This window comes from Siphateles boraxobius, unplaced genomic scaffold (genome assembly GCF_051911475.1).
Source record: "Siphateles boraxobius isolate OS27281-9 unplaced genomic scaffold, OSU_SipBor_1 12, whole genome shotgun sequence".
Lineage (NCBI taxonomy): Eukaryota > Metazoa > Chordata > Actinopteri > Cypriniformes > Leuciscidae > Siphateles > Siphateles boraxobius.
Window position 1 is genome coordinate 19,952,963 of NW_027508722.1, and position 23,960 is coordinate 19,976,922.

General features: G+C 38.4%; 1 protein-coding gene across 3 annotated transcripts in view; it reads right to left on the reverse strand.

The window, feature by feature from the left end:
- Positions 1-17,789, reverse strand: part of atp8b2 (ATPase phospholipid transporting 8B2) — a 59,381-nt gene extending 41,592 nt beyond the window's left edge. The window contains exons 1-3 of one of the 3 annotated variants that reach the window (XM_077210863.1): positions 17,574-17,789; positions 13,500-13,567; positions 9,258-9,390 (exon numbers count right to left, since the gene is read on the reverse strand). In XM_077210863.1, the coding sequence (XP_077066978.1) occupies positions 9,258-9,390; positions 13,500-13,567; positions 17,574-17,748 (376 nt within the window). In that variant the 5' untranslated portion in view covers positions 17,749-17,789. Of the gene's footprint in view, positions 1-7,849; positions 8,475-9,257; positions 9,391-13,499; positions 13,568-17,573 lie in introns of those variants that run through there. The other 2 variants (XM_077210880.1, XM_077210872.1) reach the window with 2 other exon arrangements.
- Between the last annotated feature and the right edge of the window lie 6,171 nt (positions 17,790-23,960).

Sequence of the window (23,960 nt, forward strand, 5' to 3'; positions counted from 1 at the left end):
ACAAGGTAATACATATGAGAAAATGTATTTTATTTAATCTTGTTTATTTAATACGCAGAGACCTTCACCCGTCCTATCGGAAACCCTCATTCCGACCGATAAACGGGTTTACAAGGGTTAATAAACTCAACCAAACGTATCACATATAAGATTATTCAGATATATAAAACATAAATGTAATATTAAAACTTACTTATGCACAAAAGGACGCGAATGTGCACGTGAACTTGATCGTGATTGATGTAATATTAAAACTTACTTATGCACAAAAGGACGCGAATGTGCACGTGAACTTGATCATGATTGTCTGAATCTAACTCCTCTTGTGGATGCGCTCTTCCCGTAATAACAATGCTGAAACATGGGAAACTTTAAGCACAAAGAATTTACAAAATTCTATTACAATAGTGTTCTCGTCACAATGCTATTGTACATGGCATACTGTACCATATCATCTAACCAATCAGAACTCAGATACAAAAATGCAGTAATAACAATAATATATTTTTTAAGTCACGGCGATCATCATTATCATGATCGATCGTCGCTGTCATGCCCAAGTATTCGGGTAGGCTACTCGAGTACTTGTGAGTTGTGCACCTCCCTTGAATAGGTCCAAGTGCACAACTATAACGATAAAGACTAAAGCGGAAAAATATTGCTGATGTCGTGTTTAATTCCAAAGATGATAAAGAAAGTTCAAATAACAAAAGTCTTTATAAAATGAAAACAAACTTAGGAAGATACACAGGATAAAGCAAATGACACAGCGTGTAACACACGACAATACCCTAAACATGAACAGTGAACAATGAGGAACTTTAATACACATGGTGATGAACTAAAGACAGACAGGTGTATTCGTTAATGTATGTCCATGAAAATTAATGACTGGCAGGAAACTAGAACAAAGGAAGCAGGTGACTGAAGATAAACAAACTAAAAGTCTGTGAAAATGAAACGAATTAGAACGTGCATGAAGACTGAGGTAGAGCCGGTGTGACAGAGGACCAAGGTAGAGCCAGGGGGAAGGCGGAGCCCGCTGAAGCCGTAGGGGTGGAGAGACGGAACACAGCATGGCTGATGGCTCGTAGGTCTGTGGCGAAGGCAGGGTGACGAGATGACTGACCAAGGTGGAGCCAGATGGATGAGGGAGCCCAGTGGAGCCGTAAGGCTGATGGTCTCTGGTGGAGTCAAGGGAGGGAGGAGCCAAAGTGGAGCCGACAGGTCAACGAGCCGTGGTGGAGTGACGGTATCAGCGGCCGGACGCGGAGATGGAGGAATCCAGTTGTTTGGGCGAAGCTGGTGACCGTAAGACCCAAGGTTTATCCACACAGCCAAGCGCCAGAAAAGATGGGTCTGAAGGACTGGCTGAATCTGGATGAGGAGGGAGGCTGGATGGAGTCAACACAATCTCATTACAGGGTGATGAAACAGGCTTTATGATGGGCAGGACCAGCGGCAATGAGGGCACAGAAATTCAGAACTGGGCAGGACTGGCAGTGATGATGACAACACAGGAGATACAGGGCAGGGCTGGGTGGGGAGCACTAGCTTTGTTTCCCAATCGATCAGCTATGCTTCGGTGTCCAGCTCCATCAATATTCCCACTGGAACGGATGTTGCTGGCTCACACACCTGGTTAGACTCACTGTGGGGCTTCGGCTCAGGGGCGATAGTTGGGACTGTCCTCATCTCAGGCTCTGGCTCATTCATCGCAGCAGACAGAAGCTCCCCGTCTGCGGTTGGCTCTGGCATCGTATCTGTGTTTTGGGCTGATAGCTGGTGAGGCTCTGGGTTTGATGAAGACAGGACTGGGGGTAAATGGCGTGGACTGGGGGTAAACACTTTCCAGACACCAAAGGATGGCCTCCCTCCATGCCCCTTCCATCATGTCTGGTAAGTTGAGAGGTCGATGGAAGTTTGCACCAATCCAATATAGAGATTTTAAGGTCCCGTCATCAAAGGCAGTCCAGTCCGTTGGGCAATTTGCTGAACTGAATTGAATAGTCCAATAATGGAAGTCCTTCCTGGGCTAAAGCAGTAAATATTGCATTATATTCCATCATCTTTTAGCTCAGGTATACTGTCACATGATGATGAAGAAGGTTCAAATAACAACAGTCTTTATTAAAATAAAACAAACTTGTTAATGAATGTCCATGGAAATTAATGACTGGTGGGAAAGCTAGAACAAAGGAGGTGACTGAAGATAAACAAACTTAAAGTCAGTGAAAATTAAACTAAATAAACACAACTGTGGCTCAATTTGAATCCCTTTCAGAATTTTTTTTCAGCTGATGAACGATAAAAACATTGGCAGCCAATCAGAATCCATCCTGCTTTATAGAGCTTGAGCATTTAAAGCAGCAGACAACATAACTGCAGTGCCTACGTATAATAAACAATGTTATCATGTGTGGTATCATACGTTATTATTAGTGTACTATTATAGTTATAGTAACAAGTATCTTTACACTTCCAGTATCATTCTCTGTGTTAACATGTATTCTCAGCCTTTGTAAGTTTGATCTGTTGCTTGTTAACATTGTTTTCCATATGTTATGAGTTGGAGGTTTAGTCCTTTATATTCCATGCTGTATTGGGTTAGTATTAGTCAGTAAACTCTCTTTGCTGTCATTGACTCAGGTCTCACCACGAGACACGGTGCATACTTCAACAAATAACATAAAATGGCTATTTCATGATCATTATTCTAATAATATATAGCATTATGATCTCCCTCATAGATTAATTTAGAATGCATTAACCTAACATTAATAACTCTGAAGGGTGACTAGGTATTCATTTAATTCACAACATCCTGCCTTTATTTTATATTGAAAGAAGAAATTCTGTATCTGTCCTCTCAGCTGTCCGTACACTATCTCCTTTTCCCATCGCTCTCCACATGATCCACATGACCATCAAACTCATCCCCTATCCTTTCGCTTTCTACCCTCTTCCTCAAGGTCACATCTTTCTTTTCCCTTGCTCGTGGCTATCTGTTGTACTCTCTGCCTCTCTGTTATCAGTCCTAATGGAAAACCACACTGCTGTTGCCAGAGTCTGAGAGTGCATTGCCTATTGGCTGCCGATGACATAATGGCTCTGGCTGTCAGAGGGTCTTGTTCCATCCGGACAGCACCTCAGCAAACTGGGCCATTAAGCACTTTTAACACAGCGCCCTTACTAATACAGCCAAGGACAAGCAAAAGACGCAGTGAAACGCTGCTTGTGTGATGTGTCTCAAAAAAAAACAGTCATTGACAGAGAAGGAGCAGTCATTGCTGTGATTCAGCACTACTGCCAAGGACATCCGTTACGCTAGCTCATAAATCTGTGCAAATTCAAACAGACCAGCAAGTTATGGATGTGCAATGTTGCAGAACATATGTCTTGTGTAAGCTAGTTGTGCATAGATAAACTATTCTGAAAGTCATGGAAAGCTTCATTGACACTGTGATTGACATGATGCTTATTTTTACCCGCATCTATTATTAGTTTAAAAAAAAGAAAAGAAAAAAGAAGCAAGCATTACATACATGTTGAATTCCCCTCTTTCTATGATAAGCATAATTTTAATGCAGTTTTAATTTCTGAAAAAATTTAATTAAAATTAAGTTATATTTTGGCATAATCGTTTATTCTTATTTTCAGAAAACTGCTTTACTGTATACACACTCACACTAACTGTAAAAAGTTTGGATTAATTAGATTTTGTTTAATCATCTCCTAAATTTTTTTAATGTTTTTAAATCTCTTATGCTCACCAAGGCTGCATTAAAATAATACAATAGATTCCTACCAAAGTGAATCTTTCGGTCAGGTCTCAAAAACAGCACAAATTTAATAAACATGCCAAAGTAGCACTAAAGGACAATTGAAGTGGATTCATCTTATTTAACGCCGAAAAAGACAAGCTACAGGCTCAAATTAGCCTCATGGTGAGTGAGATGATTGCTACTGTACTCCAACCTCTTTACACACATCAGAGGAATGATACATGAATCCTTAACATAGGCAAAATACTCACTAATGCAGTCATGTGGTTGAACTTGCCTAACGAGTTGTTTTTATTCTCTTTATTTACTACATACATATTCCGTCTTCCTTAAAGTAGGAGGTCCTTCTGTTCTGTATGGTGAGGGAAAGTTTACTATGCTGCACACTAATGCCAAAACATATGCTGAGACATCATGAGGCATTTGTTCATCTGATAAAACATGCACATGACCTTCACATGAACCTTCTATTCATCTCAGTGTCTATGTATCACTTGCTTGATTTTGCCCTCTCTCCTCTTGCAGTCTGCTCCCATTTCCCAACTCCTCCTTTGCCATGTGCCTTTATATGCCCAGCTGGCTGACTCAACTATCCATCCCGAAAAACACCCTCCATCATGCACCAACCTATTCCTTCACCTTAGCTGCATTGACCAAATCCGTGCAACCAAACCACCAATATGACCGTCTAGGAGTATGTTAGCAGACTCTCAGAGTAAAGGAATTACAGGGGTTCACATAAGGACAGGCTTAAAGGGTTAGTTCACCCAAAAATGACATTTTTCTGTCATTAATTACTCACTAATGTCATTAATGTCGTTCCAAACCCACAAGACAGTCATTCATCTTCGAAACACAAATATATTTTTGATGAAATCCGAGAGAGTAAAGACATCTATAAAATATTCCATGTGACTACAGTGGTTCAACCTTAATTGTTATGAAGCAACGATAATACATTTTGTGCGCAAAAACAAACAAAAATAATGACTTAATTCTACAATTTCTTCTCTTTTGTGCCAGTCTCTGACGTTGTTCACGTGTGATGTTGACGCAGGAGCCCGCCAATAATGAACCGGCGTCCTGATGTATTACCCGAAGCACTGCACTGTGTTTACAACGTGAACAACATCAGAGATTGACAGGGAACAGGAGAAATTGTTAAATAAAGGCGTTAGTTTTAGGGGGTTTTGTGCACAATAAGTATTCTTGTTGCTTCATAACATTAAGGCTGAACCACTGTAGTCACATGGACATAGACAATGTCTTCTTTACCTTTCTGGGCCTTGAAAATGGCAATAATGTTGCAGTATATAGGGGGTCAGAAAGCTCTCAGATTTCATCAAAAATATCTTTATTTGTGTTCCGAAGATGAATGAAGGTCTTACAGGTTTGGAACAACATGAGGGTGAGTAATTACTGACAGAAGAACTAACCCTTTAACACTCACTGACTGCAACAAAGAACATTTCACTCCAGATAAAAACAAATGCATTCAGTATGGTAAACATAGGCAAAAACATGTTCCTTGAAGGCTATTTTAGATGTGTGTGCGCGCACGTGTAAACATATGAAGCACTTGGACAACTGCACATATAACAAACCAGAGAAGTTTGCACTCAAACACACTGGAGAAGACGCAGGATGTATAATTGCAATTAGGCATGAATAAACTGAATTTCTAGTATATCATAAAAGCGTGAATTAAAGTGTGTACTATGTACGTTTATAATGTCGGTAGCATATCTTAATGAACAATATACTCTTTCGCTGTGTTTCCTGCACCCAGATATCCCCGTTTATTTGTCAGGTAAAGTCTGCTGGATGATGAAAACTGCATCATTTTGCGACATCTGGCAGACTTTCCACACTTCCAGGGCTTTTGTATGAAATTCCGCATTTTTGTCGAAAATCTTGCTAGTTGTGAATCCCCTCTTTAAGCCCTTTATTCTCCAGGATATTTCACATTATAGTAAATATGCAATTCATTCAGAGGTCACTTATACCGCCATATTAAATACAGCTACATCCATTTTGATGGCATAAATAATCTACAATAATAACAAAAATACACTTATCTCCCTTCTAACTCTAATGGGAAGTAATGATGATCATGGCAATGTTAAATGATCAGAGATATGGTAGTCGTGCAGGAGATAATCACGGATGTGTCAGAATAGACTGTTGGGAGACATTCACTTAACAAACCCAGTGTTAAGAAATCAACCTGAATAGGCCAGGAACAGGGTTACTGGAATTACTAAGACATTAACTATTCCACTACAAGACATTTCTTCATGCGGCTTTGGCTTGTCTACTGGATATTTATTGGCCTTAAACGTCAACATATGGTTAGTTCATTTAAATAACTGAAAAAGGAGCACAATGTCTAATCACATTTGGATTATTTGAAAGTTAACAACAAGTACAAATAAGACAGCAAAGGTGATTTTGTGCGCCTCTTCTTGATTTGAAATGAAACTGCTGGTCTTGTATACCTGTTGTCTGTATGAGTCATTCTGGGCATTTTCAAATGGTGCTATCTGTCGTATAGTGACTGATAATCAGAACACATCAAGATGAGCTTAAAATCCCCAAAACAAACAGCAATGTTTGTTCAGTTGCGATCTGCTTCACAGAATCTGAGACAGAGGTCCAGCTCAACTCTAAACCACAACAGCTAAATAAATTTACATTTCCGGTTACTTCATTTATCTAACAAAAGTTTACAAAAACATTTCTAACAATTACTACCTTTAGTGAAAAATATAAACTGCATGTGTTGCAACAACAAATCATGAGTGAAAATGTTGCTGGCTGTGTTAATCACATAAATTACATTTAAACAGGGCGAATATAAAAAAAAAAAAATTCAGACAGCATGTTGATAAGCAGTTTACACACTCACTCAACATACTGTGAAATAAACTGCTAGGATGAGGCATGGGAAAAAAGCAAATTCAAGTCAGTCAAGGGCATAGGATTTAGTAGGGACGCTAGGGACATGTCCCAATATTCAGCGATACTGAATTGTCCCTTGCAATTATTTTGATAAATATAAATATCATATATATTTATAACCACTGTTGTTGTAATTTTGGAAGCATCTGAAGTGGGTCATACCATTGACATTCCCAGAGAAGTCAAAGTAAAAAGAAGTGTGCGCTCTTTCAAGGATGTGCATTTGGTGCATGGACAGAGTAGGTAGGCTAAGTGTTTGAATAGCCTACGTGCACAGTTAAGTTTAACCTTAAGTTTAACTTAAATGTTGTTAAACTGAATGTTTAAAGCAAACTGTTAGTTCAAATATCCACAAAGTTAAAAAACAACACAGTGAAGGTAAAGTTAAATCTCTGTTAAACTGCCTCCTTGACGTCTTTACCTTTAACGTATAACATTACAGAATTGAAATTAAGACTAAAAACCTTAATGTCAATCACTAAATAAAGTCCAAAAAAAAATGTCCAAATCAAACCTACATCCTTGAAGTCAGTCAATTAAATATTGTGAGATACTGTATATCATGTGACCAATCTTGAGACATTAACTTTCAATGTAGAAATTAGGTTATGCAATCATCTCAATAACATTTGATGATAAGCCCTTTCTAAAGGCTGACTATTTGCATTTAAAATGAATGGAGATGCAGTAAATATACTGAGATATTTGTGAGTGTTGACGGGGAAAGCATGATGGATTTCATGATCACAAGGTCATGAGACATACGCACTCAAACATACACACACGCACGCGCTGGATATGGATACTGAATATTGGCTTGATTTTGTGAGGCAATCATTAGGGTGAAATAATGAATGAATAAACACACTTATGGGAGAACACTATGTTTTTTTATTTACATGACAGGGAAGTGTTCAAGGAGGATGAAACATTGATAAAAAAAGAATAAAAATACATTTTTAATTATTGATTTAAAGTTTAAGTGACCTCTATTTCACTATGAATATAATGTTATATATTTAGAATAATAATAATAAAAAACAGCTAGACTTAATTCAGATCATCTGTGGTAAACAAATGACAACGCAATAATGCAAAGGTACCTGCTCCGTTTCTTATTTTTGTCGTGTTGGTTAATCCCTCTTTCTTCCTTTTTAGAGGGAGAATGATTGGAAACCACTTCTCTGGGATGTCTTTCGGGATAGTCATGTTGTCCCACCGTTGTTTCATTTACATAGCTCTGCGCAGTGTGCGCATGCAGCGATAGGACTTCTCACCAGGGGAGCGACGGAGAAACGCGCGCGCGGCAGCAGCAGAACGGCGCCGAATGACGAGTGATGAGTGGAACACATTAAATTACAGACGCGGCGGGAAATTACAGCTCACTCCCTCTCCCTTTTGATTTGCCGCAGAGTCGTCGTTGAGGTCATTCGATTTGAACCAAAATCAATTACACTTTCTCAAAACGAATAATATACGACTGCTATCGTAGCCTACGTGCAGTTCAATTTGAGTAACTTTCTGTGTTTCAGATATGCTTGGCTTGTATATATATTTTTTAAATTAAATGTTATAGTCTAATAAATTAAACTTGCTTTAAACTCCTAAATAAGCAAATATTAATTGACAAACAACTAAAAACCTCTAAAATATAGATTTTTGACTGGGCTGCCGCTGACGACGACAAAATAACACTCTCACTGGACTAGGCTATGTCAAAACACTGGCACCACTAGAACTACGACGTTGTTTTTATATGACATAATCAGAAAGCCGTGCTATTGGCCAAGAATTTGGCCAATACAAACTGGCTGATGAGGTTGCCGGGGCAACTTACACTGCAGAGCTGTGAAAGATGTAAAACACAAGGAGACAGCGAGCATATTACTGGCTCCTCTGGCAATGAAATATCCATATAGTAATCAGATTCAGAGCCAAAATGGCTCCAGATAAATAGGCAGTGGCATACCAGGGCAAAGAGGGGGTAAAGAAGGGGTGGCACTGCGGAAGACATCTGGACCAGTCAGGTGTCTGTGCACGTGCTACGCCTGTATGTATCTCAGAGTGTGTGGAGAGAGGGGGAGTCTTGTGCCAAGGAAGGAACCCTCCCAACTCACGTGTACGTATTTAACTTTTGATGTTGCGCTGCACCACAGTAAAAACAAGATCCAAGCTTTGGAACAATATCACACCCATGCAGGGTTGTAGGCAGGGTTTTAAAATCACAGAGGTCCCAAATTTGAACAAGTTGGGAAAAATTAGATTTCTTTGATCTACATATGTGCATTTTAAGACGTTTGAAGGCCAAAAAAATTCATAACAATAGCTTTAAAACCATGTCAGTGGGCAGTAGATTATTTGTCAATACAAGGGGGTACAAGCACCTGCACCCTCAAGAAAAATTTGATTTCTCTGATCTACATATGTGCATTTTAAGACGTTTGAAGACCAAAAATTGCATATCAATAGCTTTAAAACCATGTCAGTGGGCAGTAGATTATTTGTCAATACCTGCTCTCTCCTCATCTCCATCACTCTTTCTTTTTCTCTCAGTCTCCTTATCTTGCCCTGTCTCTTCCCCTCCTGAAGCTGAGCTTTGACTGATAGTCTTTTCATTTTCATCTGTGTCAGTGAAGGCAGTAAACTATGAAACAAAAAGCTTGTTGAATCGCACTACTTGAAAAAATATGCATTGCATTAACCCTGCTTTTATTTTAATTCATTGTATTTTAGGGGTTGAATTTTTATGAGCTGAAATTCAAAATAGTTGTATATTTAAGCTGTGAATATTTCAATTCAAAACATTTCACACACGTTTTCATTTTTAAAAATTCAATAATACATTTTCACCTTTCAGATTTCACTTCCAAAATATTAATTCTGTTTAAAAATACAAATTATAATATTCGACAGGCAATTTTCGGTCCATTTTATTTCGCTTTACAAATTTGCTTCCACAAATTCAGTGGTTCGACAGAAAATTCAACATTTGACATCCGGGAACGGCAGGAATATTAGTGGATTGAAAATGTATAATCTCCATAGCTGTTACTCGACCTCACCAGCAGGCGGTGCAAGCGGCTGTTGACAAAGAAAACTATAGAGCAATGGGAGAGAGAGTCATTCATTCAAAAGAAATTTATTTACAGAAATGGAGCAAGCGGTAAGAATTTGTGATGTTTATGAGGGCCAGGATAGCTATTGAAAAGCTGATAAAGACACAAAAGCTGTGTTTACATTTAAGTCTTCACAGTTAGTTTTGCACATGTAAGCAGCTTTCTCTACCGTGAACGAGATTATAATGTTCCCTGATGCTGATGTACAGATAAAACGTTAAATCTGAAGTAGTAGAAATATGTTTCTCTCGGTTGTTTAGTTTCCTTAACTTTATATCGCCACTCTGTGCTGCAGAACTGGGGATTCCCTCAATACATCATTCTCCAGGATTCCACTGCGGTCAGGACACTTAACGCTTAATGGACTAATACATTGAAATAAAATACCAAACTCGCACCTTATTGAGGATGTAGGCTATACCTGATATTGGAACAGGCAGGTGGACTCAGAATATGAACATAAAGTTCATAGAGCACAGTTTTATCTGTACATCAGCATCGGGGAATAACATTATAATCTCATTCACAGTAGAGACAACTGCTTACATGTGCAAAACTAACTGTGAAGACTTAAATGTAAACACAGCTTTTGTGTCTTTATCAGCTTTTCCATAGCTATACTGGCCCTGATAATAATCACAAATTCTTACCGCTTGCTCCATTTCTGTAAATCCGTTTTTATGAATTAATGACTCTCTCTCCCATTGCTCTATAGTTTTCTTCGTTCACAGCCGCTTGCACCCCCTGCAGGTGAGGACGACTAACAGCTATGGAGATTATCAATCGGCAATCCACTGATATTCCTGCCGTTTCCCGGATGTCAAATGTTCTGTCGAATTTGAACCACTGAATTTTTGGAAACAAATTTGTAAAGCGAAATAAAATGGACCGAAAATTGCCTGCCGAATATTATAGGTTGTATTTTTAAACAGAATGAATATTTTGGAAGTGAAATCTAAAAGGTGAATATGAACTATTGAATTTTTAAAAATGAAAATGTGTGTGAACTGTTTTGAATTGAAATATTCACAGCTTAAACATACAACCATGTTGAATTTCAGCCCATAGAAATGGAAGCCCTAAAAATACAATGCGTTAAAATGCAAGCAGGGTTAATGCAATGCATATTTTTTCAAGTAAACATAGGATTGGTTTTGTGAATCATTCTCTTAGATAAGTGAATTAACTGAAGGCTACTTCAGTTGCCTAGTATATGCCTAATATGATGAAATTGCTTTGTTAATGTTTCTTGCCCCCTCACATTGACAGTTGCTATACATTACATGAACCACGTAAATTACATAGGCCTATTTTCAATAAAAAGTAGCAAAATTATACAAAAGTGTATTAGTTTGCCTGATTATTTTTGTCGGTTGTTTAACAATTCTATCAACAGCTGTCAAATATTGAATGGTTGGTTTAGCTGCTTAAAACCAATCTCTCTCATTATGGCTGTTACCTGAAGCGTCGAGCTGCGCTGGAATTCGCACTCAGCTGCTTCTGTGAACATATAGCCTGTCTACTTTGATTTGATTGGTCATCTCAAATATTTTGACATTGGTGAGCGGTGTTAGTCCGCTGAAACAGCTCAGATGAGAAGATCTTGGTGCTGTGCAATATCTTTGCAGCACTTAAGTAGAGATAATACTTTATTAGGCAATTATTTTACCATTTATTACATTCAGCTCAGAAAAATACAGAGGTCCGGACCTCAGTGACCTCATAGCAGGCTACAGCAATGTAGCCTTTGAAAATAACAAAATAAAGTGTTTGTGCTAATATCCGAAATTGCCTCCCGAAATTGCTTCCTAAACTTACTAACTTAAAGGGGTCCTTGATTATGATTTCACTTTTTTCACTTTAATTAGTGTGTAATGTTGCTGTTTGAGCATAAACAACATCTGCAAAGTTACAATGCTCAAAGTTTTAATGCAAAGGGAGATATTTTATTTTACAGAAATCGCTTTTTAAGGACTACATTGTAGGGACTACAATGAGCTTTTTCCATGGTTGGTGACATCACAAACCTTAAAATTTACATAAACCGTGCCCCCAGGTACACGCAACAAACAGGGGTGATGCCATGTTGGACTGCTTCAGAGAAGAGGAAGAGTTGTTTCGCTGTTTTTTACTCATCGGAAAAGGTTTGTCCTAAGGCTGACAAACTTCTTTTAACACTGTTCCTGAACTTTATAACGTCAAGTACGTTTGTCTGTGCGCTACACATTTTACGGAGAACAGTTTCCAGAAGAGAGTACAATGCAGGATATACGCACAAAAGCTTTTCCTGAAAGATGTAGTCGTTCCCATTTTGTCGGGACAATCTGTTTTTTATGGATCACAACTTGTAAGTATGTCTTATTATTTGTAGTTGTGCTTTCTATTAACAGTTCCAATTATAAGTTTTATGTAGTTGCTATGATAACTATGATGTAAACGAAGGCTAACTAACATTATAGTATTGATGTAGTGTTTACTTTAGCTTTTGTAACTGTTGTAGACTGTTCACCGCCCCTTAGGAAAATTATCCATGATTTTGTGATTGATTACTGTTTGTATTACCACAGTTTTCCGACAAATATGATTAAGTGTCGGATGACATCGTATCTATAAGAAAATTACAAAAAAACATACCACTTTCTGAAACATCCTGTGAAATCTGTGCTTGAAATCCGTTCAGCAACATTGTCAGGGTCTGAATTGGGCTCGAAATGGTTTGAAATCGACGCCATCGTTAATATTTACATCTGAGTGAGCTCGCGGTTATGAAGGGGCTTGACATTTCCTGAACACGTGCTAAGCGCTGTCAATCACAACACACTGGGCCAGCTAACCAATCCAGCACATTTCGTATTTTGGAGAGAGGGACTTCATCGAAAATAACGCATTCAACCAGACTGAGGAGAGAGGAGCTGGAATAATGTAAAATATGTGAAAATAATGCTTTTTTTGAACAATCAAGCATGGAAACATATACACCCCCAAAAAAAAATCAAGACTTTGTAAAAAGGCATTATAGGACCACTTTAAATTTGTTACCACGGTTCTTAAAAGAACCATTATTTTTTTAGGGTAAAGAACATTTTAATAATCTAAAGAAGCTTTTTCCACCATAAGGAACATTTTGTTCAAGGAAAAAGGTCCATTGATTTAAAAAGGTTCTTCATAGAACCATCATTGCTAATAAAGAACCTTTATTTTTCAGAGTTTAATTTATGAAGATATTTCATATCTTACTACTGAGAAATCAAAGAGGCTAACTTTTGTAGGCATCATTGCTCAAGCTGAGCAACCTATTGTTATGAGAAAACAATTTTATGATTTTGTATGAATGTTTATGATTTATACAGAAGTATGCGGGAAAAAAAAGTATAAGCATGAAGGTCCGCTCCTAATGTAGCCATTAGTGGGGCGTAAGCAGATTGTCCAAAAGTGTACAAATGAGGTAATTTATATGAATTAGTCAACAATTCACAGAAACACCGAAATAGTTACAAAGTGCCATGAGAATGAAGACTGAGCTGATTTGAAGATTGAGAGCCCTTGAGTATGTGTGTATTTTAAATTCAGAGCACAAAATGGTAATTAAATTCAAACGTGTGTGTGTGTTTAGGGAGGAGAATAGCTAATTGTTTACCTGGGGGAGGTCTCTTTCTGAACATTTCCACACCTCTGAAATTCTGCTGCTCCGTCCCATGGGAAAATCTACACAAACACACACGAGAGAGAGAGAGAGAGAGAGAGAGAGAGAGAGAGAGAGAGAGAGAGAGAGAGAGAGAGAGAGACCACAATGTCAACAGGATTTGAAGGGTAAAACAGGGGACGTACCAACAGTTTACGCTCACTCAGGAGTTCAACGATATTTAATCCTTGACAACGACAGTATGCAGATCAGTCAGCTAAAACTAAGCCACTGCTAATGAACCTGTCGCAGTAATCTCAATGCTTAACTTTTGGAAAACCTAGAAAATAATTTGTCCATATATTTTTTAATCATGATAATATTAAGATAATTGATAGGACAACCGTTTAAGGTGGTTACACATACACATTAGTTATAAAAAAAAAAAGCTGGAAACATCAGCAGCACTGTTATTAAGACTAAATGCCAATGCTAAGTGATAGAAGCGGTCTGGTTAGGTTTGTTCCAGAAACACATTGATGTCTGTGGGTCTGGTTACCAATACATTTCTCTCTGAAACCGCGACATGCTGTCTGCATTCTGTCTCCTATGCCTGACGCACAGGGAATATAGAGGCAGACATCACCTCACTCAATTGTTTAGACATTTTATACATTGGGAGATTGAAATGCTCTTTTCTATATTAGTGTAATTCTTTATACAATAAAACAAATGATGAAAAAACAGGTTCCATGAATGCAGATGATACGACTTAAACCTCAACAGGTAACAGAAAGTAATGTTATTCTCTGCAGTGTTATACTCTGCAGTGTTATATCACATAATTAGACACATGCAGTTAAAGATCAAATACTGTATTTTGAAATAAAAATAAATAATAGTATTTTGCCCAATTCTGCATTTGTATGGAATAGTTTATAATCTACCACATATTTTTCCATACAGGGACCTGGTTTAATATGAATGTTCAATAGACATTATCAGCAGATATCTGTATTTTTTTTTTTTTTTACTGTATCTGCCAATATTGTATATTGAAATTGTTCCGCCAATTCTAAGATTTAGAATCACTAGCACCAATTTAAAGGGGTAGCAATTAATCTTACCAGCATTGCAGGGGTCTTTCCTTTATTATGAAAAGATAAGGCCCCGAAATATTTTAAGCGGAAAGTTCGCCACGGCTGGTAAACACCTTTGTACTACCACTGGTTCGTGGCAATTTAGGTAATAGGTAGCTTCGCCTTTTTTCTCTCTGGGTTATAATAAATCTAAATAAACATGACGTGACTTTACTGGAGCGCCGTAGAGCTTAAGCAAACATATTTATGTTGCTATGATCAGATGCTTTTCTTATGCTTTATTAAAATGCTTGCTGTTTTCTCAATTTTGTTGTGTGTATTTTGTTACCAAGAGAAAAGCGTGCAGCACATTTTACATATTCTTCTAACGCCGCTCTCAGCAGTGTGGGTGGCTTCAGATGTTTAATAACAGTATACCACTGCTCACGTATTTCGAACTTTGTTTTACCCCTAAATGAAGAATGAAAAAGAACTTCGCTGTGGGTATATCAGGGATTTTATGTTCTCAAATTCAAACAGTATTATCTTTACTATAGAAGGTCCACAATTAATATTTATTTTTCATACTGTATTAAAAAGTTTTACCTTCCCTTCTTTTTACGAAGCTGTATCGATTTATATTATCATCCATAACTTAAAAATAATTAGTGGCTTATCTGTATTGGCCAGAACTTTAATATCACATGCCTACGGTTTAGTCACATGCCTTTTCTGAAACAACACAATGCATTGGTTTCAGTGCTTTTATCCATGATCATCATGGTTAATTTCAGTTATCATAACAGGCTAGCAAATATTGACTTTTATTTTTCCTTAACCAACAGAGGTCATCATGCAGACAGTCATCGAAGATATATTTTTGCCGAAGATATATATATGAGTTGCCCTCAGAACATTACTGACAATGATCTGTTGCTTTGAATACCCAATAATAAAGATATGATTTCATTTTATGTAGATAATCAAAGCAGACTGTTCGAGAGCGGGGGAAGGGCTGTGTAGGAGGAGGCCACCCCTGGGTTGAGAACTGAAAAAAATATATGCTGCTGCAGGTAAAAATATTCTCACAAAAAAGAACAAATCCAAAGACGATAGAATCCAAAGATGCAAAGAACGCACAATATAAAGTAACTAGAGGTCCACTCAGGTGAGATGGATTATTTCTGTCTATGCACACACACTCACACGGACAGACAATCTGGTACACATGTGTGTCAGCTATGATTACAGTCTATTACCATGTATCTGACTGGAGGCTTACAACCAGTGACCCACAACACACACACACACACACACACAAAGCTACTTAAGGACAAACCCAATAAACAGGCTGCTTTTGACACTAAACATCGCAGATCTGGAAGCCATGTTGAATATAAACAGTCAGAGAAGTAGGCCTACACATCTTCAGACTGACAACAGACTGCAGTGGTGTAAAGGAAGTCATTTGACTCAGCATCTCTAAAAAGCATCATGTAGCACAGAATGATTCTCTCACATATGTTACCTGCATGGATAAAAAATACACAGTCTGTTACACAATGCAAACCAGACTGAATAATCAGAGAGGGCTCTTGCATTTTAATTGTGAGGAAAATGCACTCTTAAATATTTATTTGAGGTCATGTAAGGCTGAACATGTCAGCTTTTGAGTTTTTTTATCTATAATTTACGATCAACATACTATGTGTAGCATATTTTAATTTACATCCTTTGTATTTTTCTCCTGTACACATTCATCTGTTTTACCTCATTTATGTCTCCATTTTTCATGCTTACTGCCTCAAAAGGTCAAACAGGAAATCACCATTAAACCAGAACAACAATAATGATATTGACTACAGAAAATAATGGGTCTGCTCTCTCACTCTCTATTCATAGATAAACAAACAGATGTGGCCAAATGCATTTAATTATATTAATAATTATTACAGTGACATATAGGCCTATATAATTGATCATGTCCCTGCTGATACGCTTTTCTTCACTAGGGAGTTATAAAATTGGTGGTTCTCTAAGCACAACAAAACATTTCTTGGCTGTCAGTCAGAATTTTACCCCTCAAAGGAATTTCAAGAACAAGCTTAAATCCTTGGTTCAATTGAGTTTACAAGTTACTTGCAAATACCTAACCTAAAAATTCTGAACCAACACTTTTAAGGAGAAACTTTCTTTTATAGTTTGAAACAGTCTGATACTCGTTTTAACACAACGAACAAACACAGCAAATCATTTAGGGGTTTATTAAGGGTTTTCCTGAAGGAGGCTGTGGAGATGATACATTAACATAAAACTTAAATTTCCATAGGACTATTTCTTACTCTTAACTTTTTTTTAACTTGTAGCAAAGTAATACACTTTTAAGCATTAGTTATATAATATAATTTGGGGTAATAATCTTATCAAAAGTTGCTTCAAAAAAGTAGGCCTAATATAAAGTAAACTCGTGATTTAAACCACGTCAATCAATCAATGGTTAATAGCCTATGAACCATGCATTGATTGACGTGGTCTAAATCAATATGTCATAACTTGTAAATCAACATTATATTTGTCAAAGTAAAACATTTGGAGTTTGAGACATGTGCAGCTCAAAAATATTTCACAATTGAGATGTAATGTGAACTGAAATTCATAAATGACTGCTTAACGCTCTTCAAAATGAATGGCGTAAATTGGCATAAATTAATCTGTGAGAATAATTAGGTTAAAGCAATCAATAGGTGGTCATATTGTTTACTACGTGGTACATGCGAAAGAGACAACAAAATATAGCCTATCGATAAATGAAGCAGGGTGTTACAATGCGCAGAATGCCGCTGTGGTGGAGTTTCACAAAGCTATTTTGACAGTTTAAAAGAGAGAGAAAGAGATAAAAGAACGATATTATGCAAGTTTTGCTAACTGTTTCCTCAGAAGTCACGCTGTTAGCATGCCTTATACTGAACTAAAAGTAAAGCTATTATTGGAAGATAAGCAAGGACATTACCTTTATCAGCTCCTCCTGTAAGCAATGCTGATTTCAGACATCTCCGTTGTTCATTTTCTACAGCCGTCGGGTTAAGGCAACATAGGTTATTTATCGAATGCACGCTATCCTCGACGATCAAAACATCCTTGAAAGGTGAAAGTGTATCGGACACGATAGGCCAGCAGCTGCTCATAGTAATAGGATGAGGGAGATGTGGGTGGAGGGGCGGTGTTTGCATGTACTCTGCTCTTTCTCACTTTCAGACTTGTACTGTTCAATATTAATGTTTTCTGTAAAAGCGAAAACAAAAAAAAGACTAAATCCAATTTTGTTACATGCCGGATTTATTCCATTACGTGTGGTTAAACATTGCATGATCACATTTTAATTCAATTGCAAATGAATGCAGCAGATATAGGCTATCCTGCAACTTTGATAACAGTGCAGCATGTACCGACTTTTACCATGTGCGGATTGTTTTGGTTTGTCGTGTGTGCCCTCTGCTGGACACTTTTTGATTCTTCATTCAGTGCACGATGGCCAAACATTTTGAAACAACAAACATAAAACAAACATTAAACAAAACAGATCGTTTCAAAGCGGCTTTGATAACAGGAAAATGATTAAATGATGCAAAGTTCATTTCGGCTGTACAGCGGCTATAAAGCAATTCTGTGGGAAAACAGGGATGTCAGCATTCAGCTCAGTTCAGTTCTCATCCAATAGTGTCAGTGCGGTTAAATCAATCAACACTGTTGAATATTAAAGGTGCTCTAAGCAATGTTGGGTTACATCACTTCTTGCCGTTCGAAGTATTGTAAAACAAAACGGAGGCTAGCTAGACCCTCCCTCCCACTCATCCGCGGACTAACCCCCCAAACTCCACCCCCAAATCCTTCTTGTCGGTTATTGGCTGGTACAGTTTGTTATGGTTCCTGGTGTGGGTTAGCCCAATTTGTTTTTGTTGCCATTTTTGGAGCCTGGGGTGTCTGCAGAGACCACGTTTTTTACAGTGTGTTCAGGGGACAGGCAGCTAGCGGATAGTGAGGAGATGTTTGCTGTATGTGATAAAAAAATGTTTTGGCCTAAAAAACGCGTGACATCACGCTCAAAACACCTTTAAATGTCCCCAACTAAGCAAGCGGCGACTGTGGCAAGGAACCCAATCTCCATCAGGTGACAGAATAGACAGGAGAAAAAAAAAGTCACAGTTCTTCTCTGTGAAATAGTGAAATGTACTGTATACGCAATATACAGATAATAATAATAAGCAGTAATAACAAATTAAAACTATACTGTCAGTACACTAGTTATACAAATGTGACCCTGGATGACAAAATCAGTCATATGGGTCATTTTTTTTAAATTAAGATATATACATCACATGAGAGCTGAATAAATAAGCTTTCCATTGATGTATGGTTTGTTAGGATTGGACAATATTTGGCCGAGATACAAGTATTTGAAAATCTGGAAGCTGAGGGTGCAAAAAAATCGAAACATTGAGAAAATCACCTTTAAAGTTGTCCATTTATGTTTGCGATTGTGCTGCATTCACTCACAAAAATAAACGTTTTATACATTTACGGTAGGACATTTACAAAATATCTTCATGGAACATGATCTTTAATTAATATTCAAATGATTTTTGGCATAAAAGAAAAATTTATAATTTTGACCCATACAATGTATTGTTGGCTATTCCCACAAATATACCCGTGCTACTTAAGACTGGTTTTGTGATCCAGGGTCACAAATGAACTAAATCAATGCATTTATTTCCATTCAAAGGGATGTAAACTGAAAAAAAGATTAGGCTTAGAAGGTAATGGGGAACATTCATATCATAGTTTTCATCTTTCATCCTCCTGCGCATCATAAATTCATGAAACTAAGCATGTTTGCACAGAATGACTTGTTTTATGTACAAAATTGTGCGAAGGAAAAGAAGAAAATCAGTACAAACACAATAATTGTAAGGTAATCCTTAATGGATCCTGTAAAACATTTACAGTGCTGATATGGTAAATAAAAAAATTAGAAAAACTACAGTAGGCTACAGTATAAATTGTATGAAGTATAAGTTGTAATATAAAGTCTGCTGTAATAGTACAATATAGAGCATATGAAAGCATCATTGTCATAAAGCATATTATTGTCACGTTCCAGATTAAGAAGATGAGGAGAGGCACAGAAGTTTAGTTTAGCAACAATATCTTTACAAAAAAAAAAAAAAAATGAGCACCCAAAATGATTTAACAAGCGAAAAAGAGTGCATAGCACAACCAACACTAGACAAACAAAGGAAATCCAGATGCACAGTTGGTACGAAGGCCCACTGTGGAACCAATGGTGGGAGGAGCCAGGGCAGAGTTAGCGGTCTAGCAACCAGCGGTGGAGCAGAGAAATCTGGACACAAGGGTTGATCCAAGAGACCGGAGAGAACGGACGACAACGGAGGTCCTGGAGGGCAGTGCAGAGCTGCTGCGACCAAGGTGGAGCCAGGAGGATCAAAGCGGAGTGACCGAGGACCCAGGAGGAGCCAGAAGGAAAGTGGAGCCAGACAGACCTGAAAGGGGTGGTGAGTGAAGCGCAGCGAAAGGCTTGGAAGTCTGTGGCACAGACAGAGCGTTGTCCGACCAAGGTGAAGCCGGTGGGACGAAGAAGCATGGTGCAGCCGAGGGGATGACAGTCCCTGTGGGAGCCGAGGGAGGGAGGAGCCAAGGTGGAGTCAACTGAGGGGGAGCTACAGGCCTGGATGTCTGAGGTGGAGCACTGGAGTAGACACCCCTTGGCTGTGCTGGCGAATCTGAATAATAATAATAATAATTTGTTACATTTATATAGCGATTTTCTGGGTACTCAAAGCATTTTACGTAGAAGGGGGAAATTGCACGCAAATTGCACCAGAACGCCCACCACACACCAGCTTAGTGGAGAGGAGACAGTGATGAAGCGAATCAGTATATGCGGATTATTAGGAGGCCATGATGGACAGAAGCCAAGGGGCAAATTTGGCCAGGATGCCGGGGTTAAACTCTCATCCGAAGGACGGTGCTCTTTGACAGTATAGTGTTCCATCACTATACTGGGGTGTTAGGACCCACACAGACCACAGGGTGTGCGCCCCCTGCTGGCCTCACTAACACCTCTTCCAGCAGCAACCTGGTTATCTCAGGAGGTCTCCCATCCAGGTACTAACCAGGCTCAGCCCTGCTTAGCTTTGGTGGGCAACCAGTCTTGGGCTACAGGGTAATATGACTGCTGGCTGAAGCCCAAGGCGGATCTAAGAGGGAGGCTGGGTGGGTGCATGATTAGCAGTAATGAAAGCTTTGAGCTGGGTTGGACCTGCGGTGAAGAAAGAAGTACAGTACCATCTGCGACGAAGATAATTGCGATCCGGACTGGACTGGTGGGGATGAAGAAGAGTTGGGTCTGGGCAGAATATTATCATACGATATTTGTATGCCGGACGGAACCAGTGGAGGAGTAAGGGCCCGTGCACCACTAGCGGCGCCAGGATTTTGATTGTAGGTGGGCCTCTAGAAAACTGGATGGGCCAGTTAAAATAAGCCAAAAAGAAAAAAAGGGTTCCCCTTCATCTCCGTTTCAGCGCTTTTCTGCAGCACTGTCAATATTATTTTTCCCTCCAGAAAATGTGCATACAGACAGCCAGACACTAACATTAACGTTAGCCTAACTGTTAGCCTACTTGCTTGCTGGTGTGAGGGGATGGCTACGGGAGGACTTGATGGGGAGAGGGCGGCCAAGCAGGATGGTAACTCGTCACTTGTAACCGCGTTACTTGAAATGGCAGGAGTGTCCTCCACATGCTCCTCGAAGCGTTTCTTGCTGAATTTAAATGAAAACAAGCTGCTTTGCTTTGCGTATCATATTAGCTAATAGCTACCGTCTGTGTCTGTCTCATTGAGCTTGCTTGAAAAGCTTGCGCGCCAAAATCATTCATTTCATTAGTTCACTTGCTGGTGATGATGCAGCCTGTGGGCAGGCTTAAGAGTCCACGCATGGGGTAGAAGCCGCTGATTGGCTAGATAGAACCTTTCTATCAAAGCTTTCCTCGGGCTGCTTATTGTATGAACTGCTAGAATGAAAATCACTCACTAGGCCTGGGTCAAAATGGGCAGGCCCGGACCTAAAATGGGTGGGCCCAGAGGATGAGGGTGGGGATGACCTCTGGGTGGATGGACCCTAGAACGCGAAGAGTGGGCATGGAAGTAGAGATGTAACAATCCTCTCTAAAAACCCCTACCGTCATGGGGGAACCCACTAATCGATGTTCTCCTGCAGCGTGCAGCTGGAGTTCCCCATAGGCATCAATAAATCCTGTTACACACCAAGCCGACGATCGGCCTTCGGGCTTTAAGCGTCTGCCGACTTAGTTTTTTCAGTGTGTCCGCACCGTTGGCTCTAGTCGGACACTGAAGGGTTTTTTGGGCTAATTCAGCATGTAGAATCTGTATCGGGCCGTCAGTGAGAGAGAGAAAACTCTGTTTGGCTGTTTAGCTTTGTGAATGAGTCAGTGCATGAGAATAATAGCAAAACAGAGAGCAAAGAAGTCAAAACGGTACAGATAGAAGGCTGTTCTAATTTTACGTCATCTTACAAGTGTTCTTGGTCGAATATTAAGATTAATATTAACATGAGTGGAGTGGAATAAAGAAAGTGATCTGCAGGATTGATTTTTAAAATGGTAAGCAAGCGCTGCTTTGTTTACGGTTTGTGTGTCTGAAGCCTGCAGCATTGGTTTCCCTTTTCGAATGCCGAATATAGACAAATATATCTGCAGAAATACTGTCCGTTTACACAACATCGGTTTCAACTAAAAGCAGAAAATGTTTTATGAGTTTTGGCTGTTCATTTACACTAGGGGTCCTGAAAAATGCAAACTTTTGAAAAAGGTTTTCTAAGTGGAAGTTTTAGGAAATTATACTGTTATCATTTCCATGTACAAAAACTACAACTACAAAAATGTGAATTTGTGAAAACGGTGACGTCATGTGCATGCGTATTATGGGTTCAGTCTATAGGCCCGTAGTATTTCTTTGCAAGGTGATGTCGCCAATTACTGGCCTGACATGCATAATACAGCGTTTTTAATATTTTTCGTGGATCTGTGTGAACGGGGCATTGCTTTGACAATGGTGTCGTCTGTATGTGAAAAATGCGAAGAATTTTTTAAAATATTTTCAGTAAATTAGTAGTTTTTAGTTGTCGTGTAAACATATCCTCAATCGCAAAATCCTTCCAGAGCAATGGAATGTTTGCTCCCTGAAAATCCCACAATGCAGCACAAAAACGAGGGAACATTGGTGCTTACTATGTTCCCTTACCGAAAATTACGTCACAATTCTGAAGTGTGAAACATAAAACACATTGAGCCAACTCAATAGATATAATGACAAGAAGATTTAAAAAGACAAACCATTTTTTATATTCACATCAGAATAAACACAGATAGTGAACACATCTAGTTAACATTTATAATAAATTTTTCGGCAACACTTGATCCATTAATACTAACACTTTATCTTCTATTCTAATCTATTATCTTAATTTTTTTGTGTGTAAAATACAGGTACTGCGTTAGATTAAACTGGGAAGGGTCATAGCACTTGCATATTGTTGTCCTGTTAATTTAACTGCTTCTATTGTTCTCATTTGTAAGTCACTTTAATTAAAAGCGTCTGCTAAATGAATAAATGTAAATCTAAATTAATATTCAGCTTAAATGCAGACAGGGCAACCCTGATACTGATCATTACAATGTTTTGGCTTTTAATATGGCCTTGGCAATATGGATAAGGACATACATTTTCGAGGATCTTTGAATAGTGTTTAAATACTACTAAATACCACAGTTATTGAGTTGTTATCCAACCTAAGTTTGGGAATTAAGACTATAAGACTGTAGTATGACTGTATAATTTATTTTATATGGTTGTTGTGGATATTTTGACCCACACATCTGGGCAGATTTAAGATTTAAGAGTTTAACTTCAGTAAATGAAGTGAATTAGGTTTTGAAATTATTTCTGTCTCAACCTGTAATCTGCAAATCTGTTACATCTTGTAAGCAAATGCCAGAATAGTTTGCCCAGAATTATTAGCCAGTTACTTTAATGTGTTGAGAGAGGGACACCCAAAAACACTAAGGAAAAGTTAATGGCCATGCACCTCATAGTGTCTCTTTTCAGATCAAACCAAACAGGACCTAAAAAGCTCTATTCTGATCAGTAATATTATAAACTCCTTTATGACAAGATATGACTTCTTTCTATATTTTAAATCCTTGTATTCATGTGTTATGGTTGCAGTTATTATTGACACTATTTTTGAATAGCGAGGTCTTTCATTTAGTGCATGGTGAAATAATTACTCTCAAAA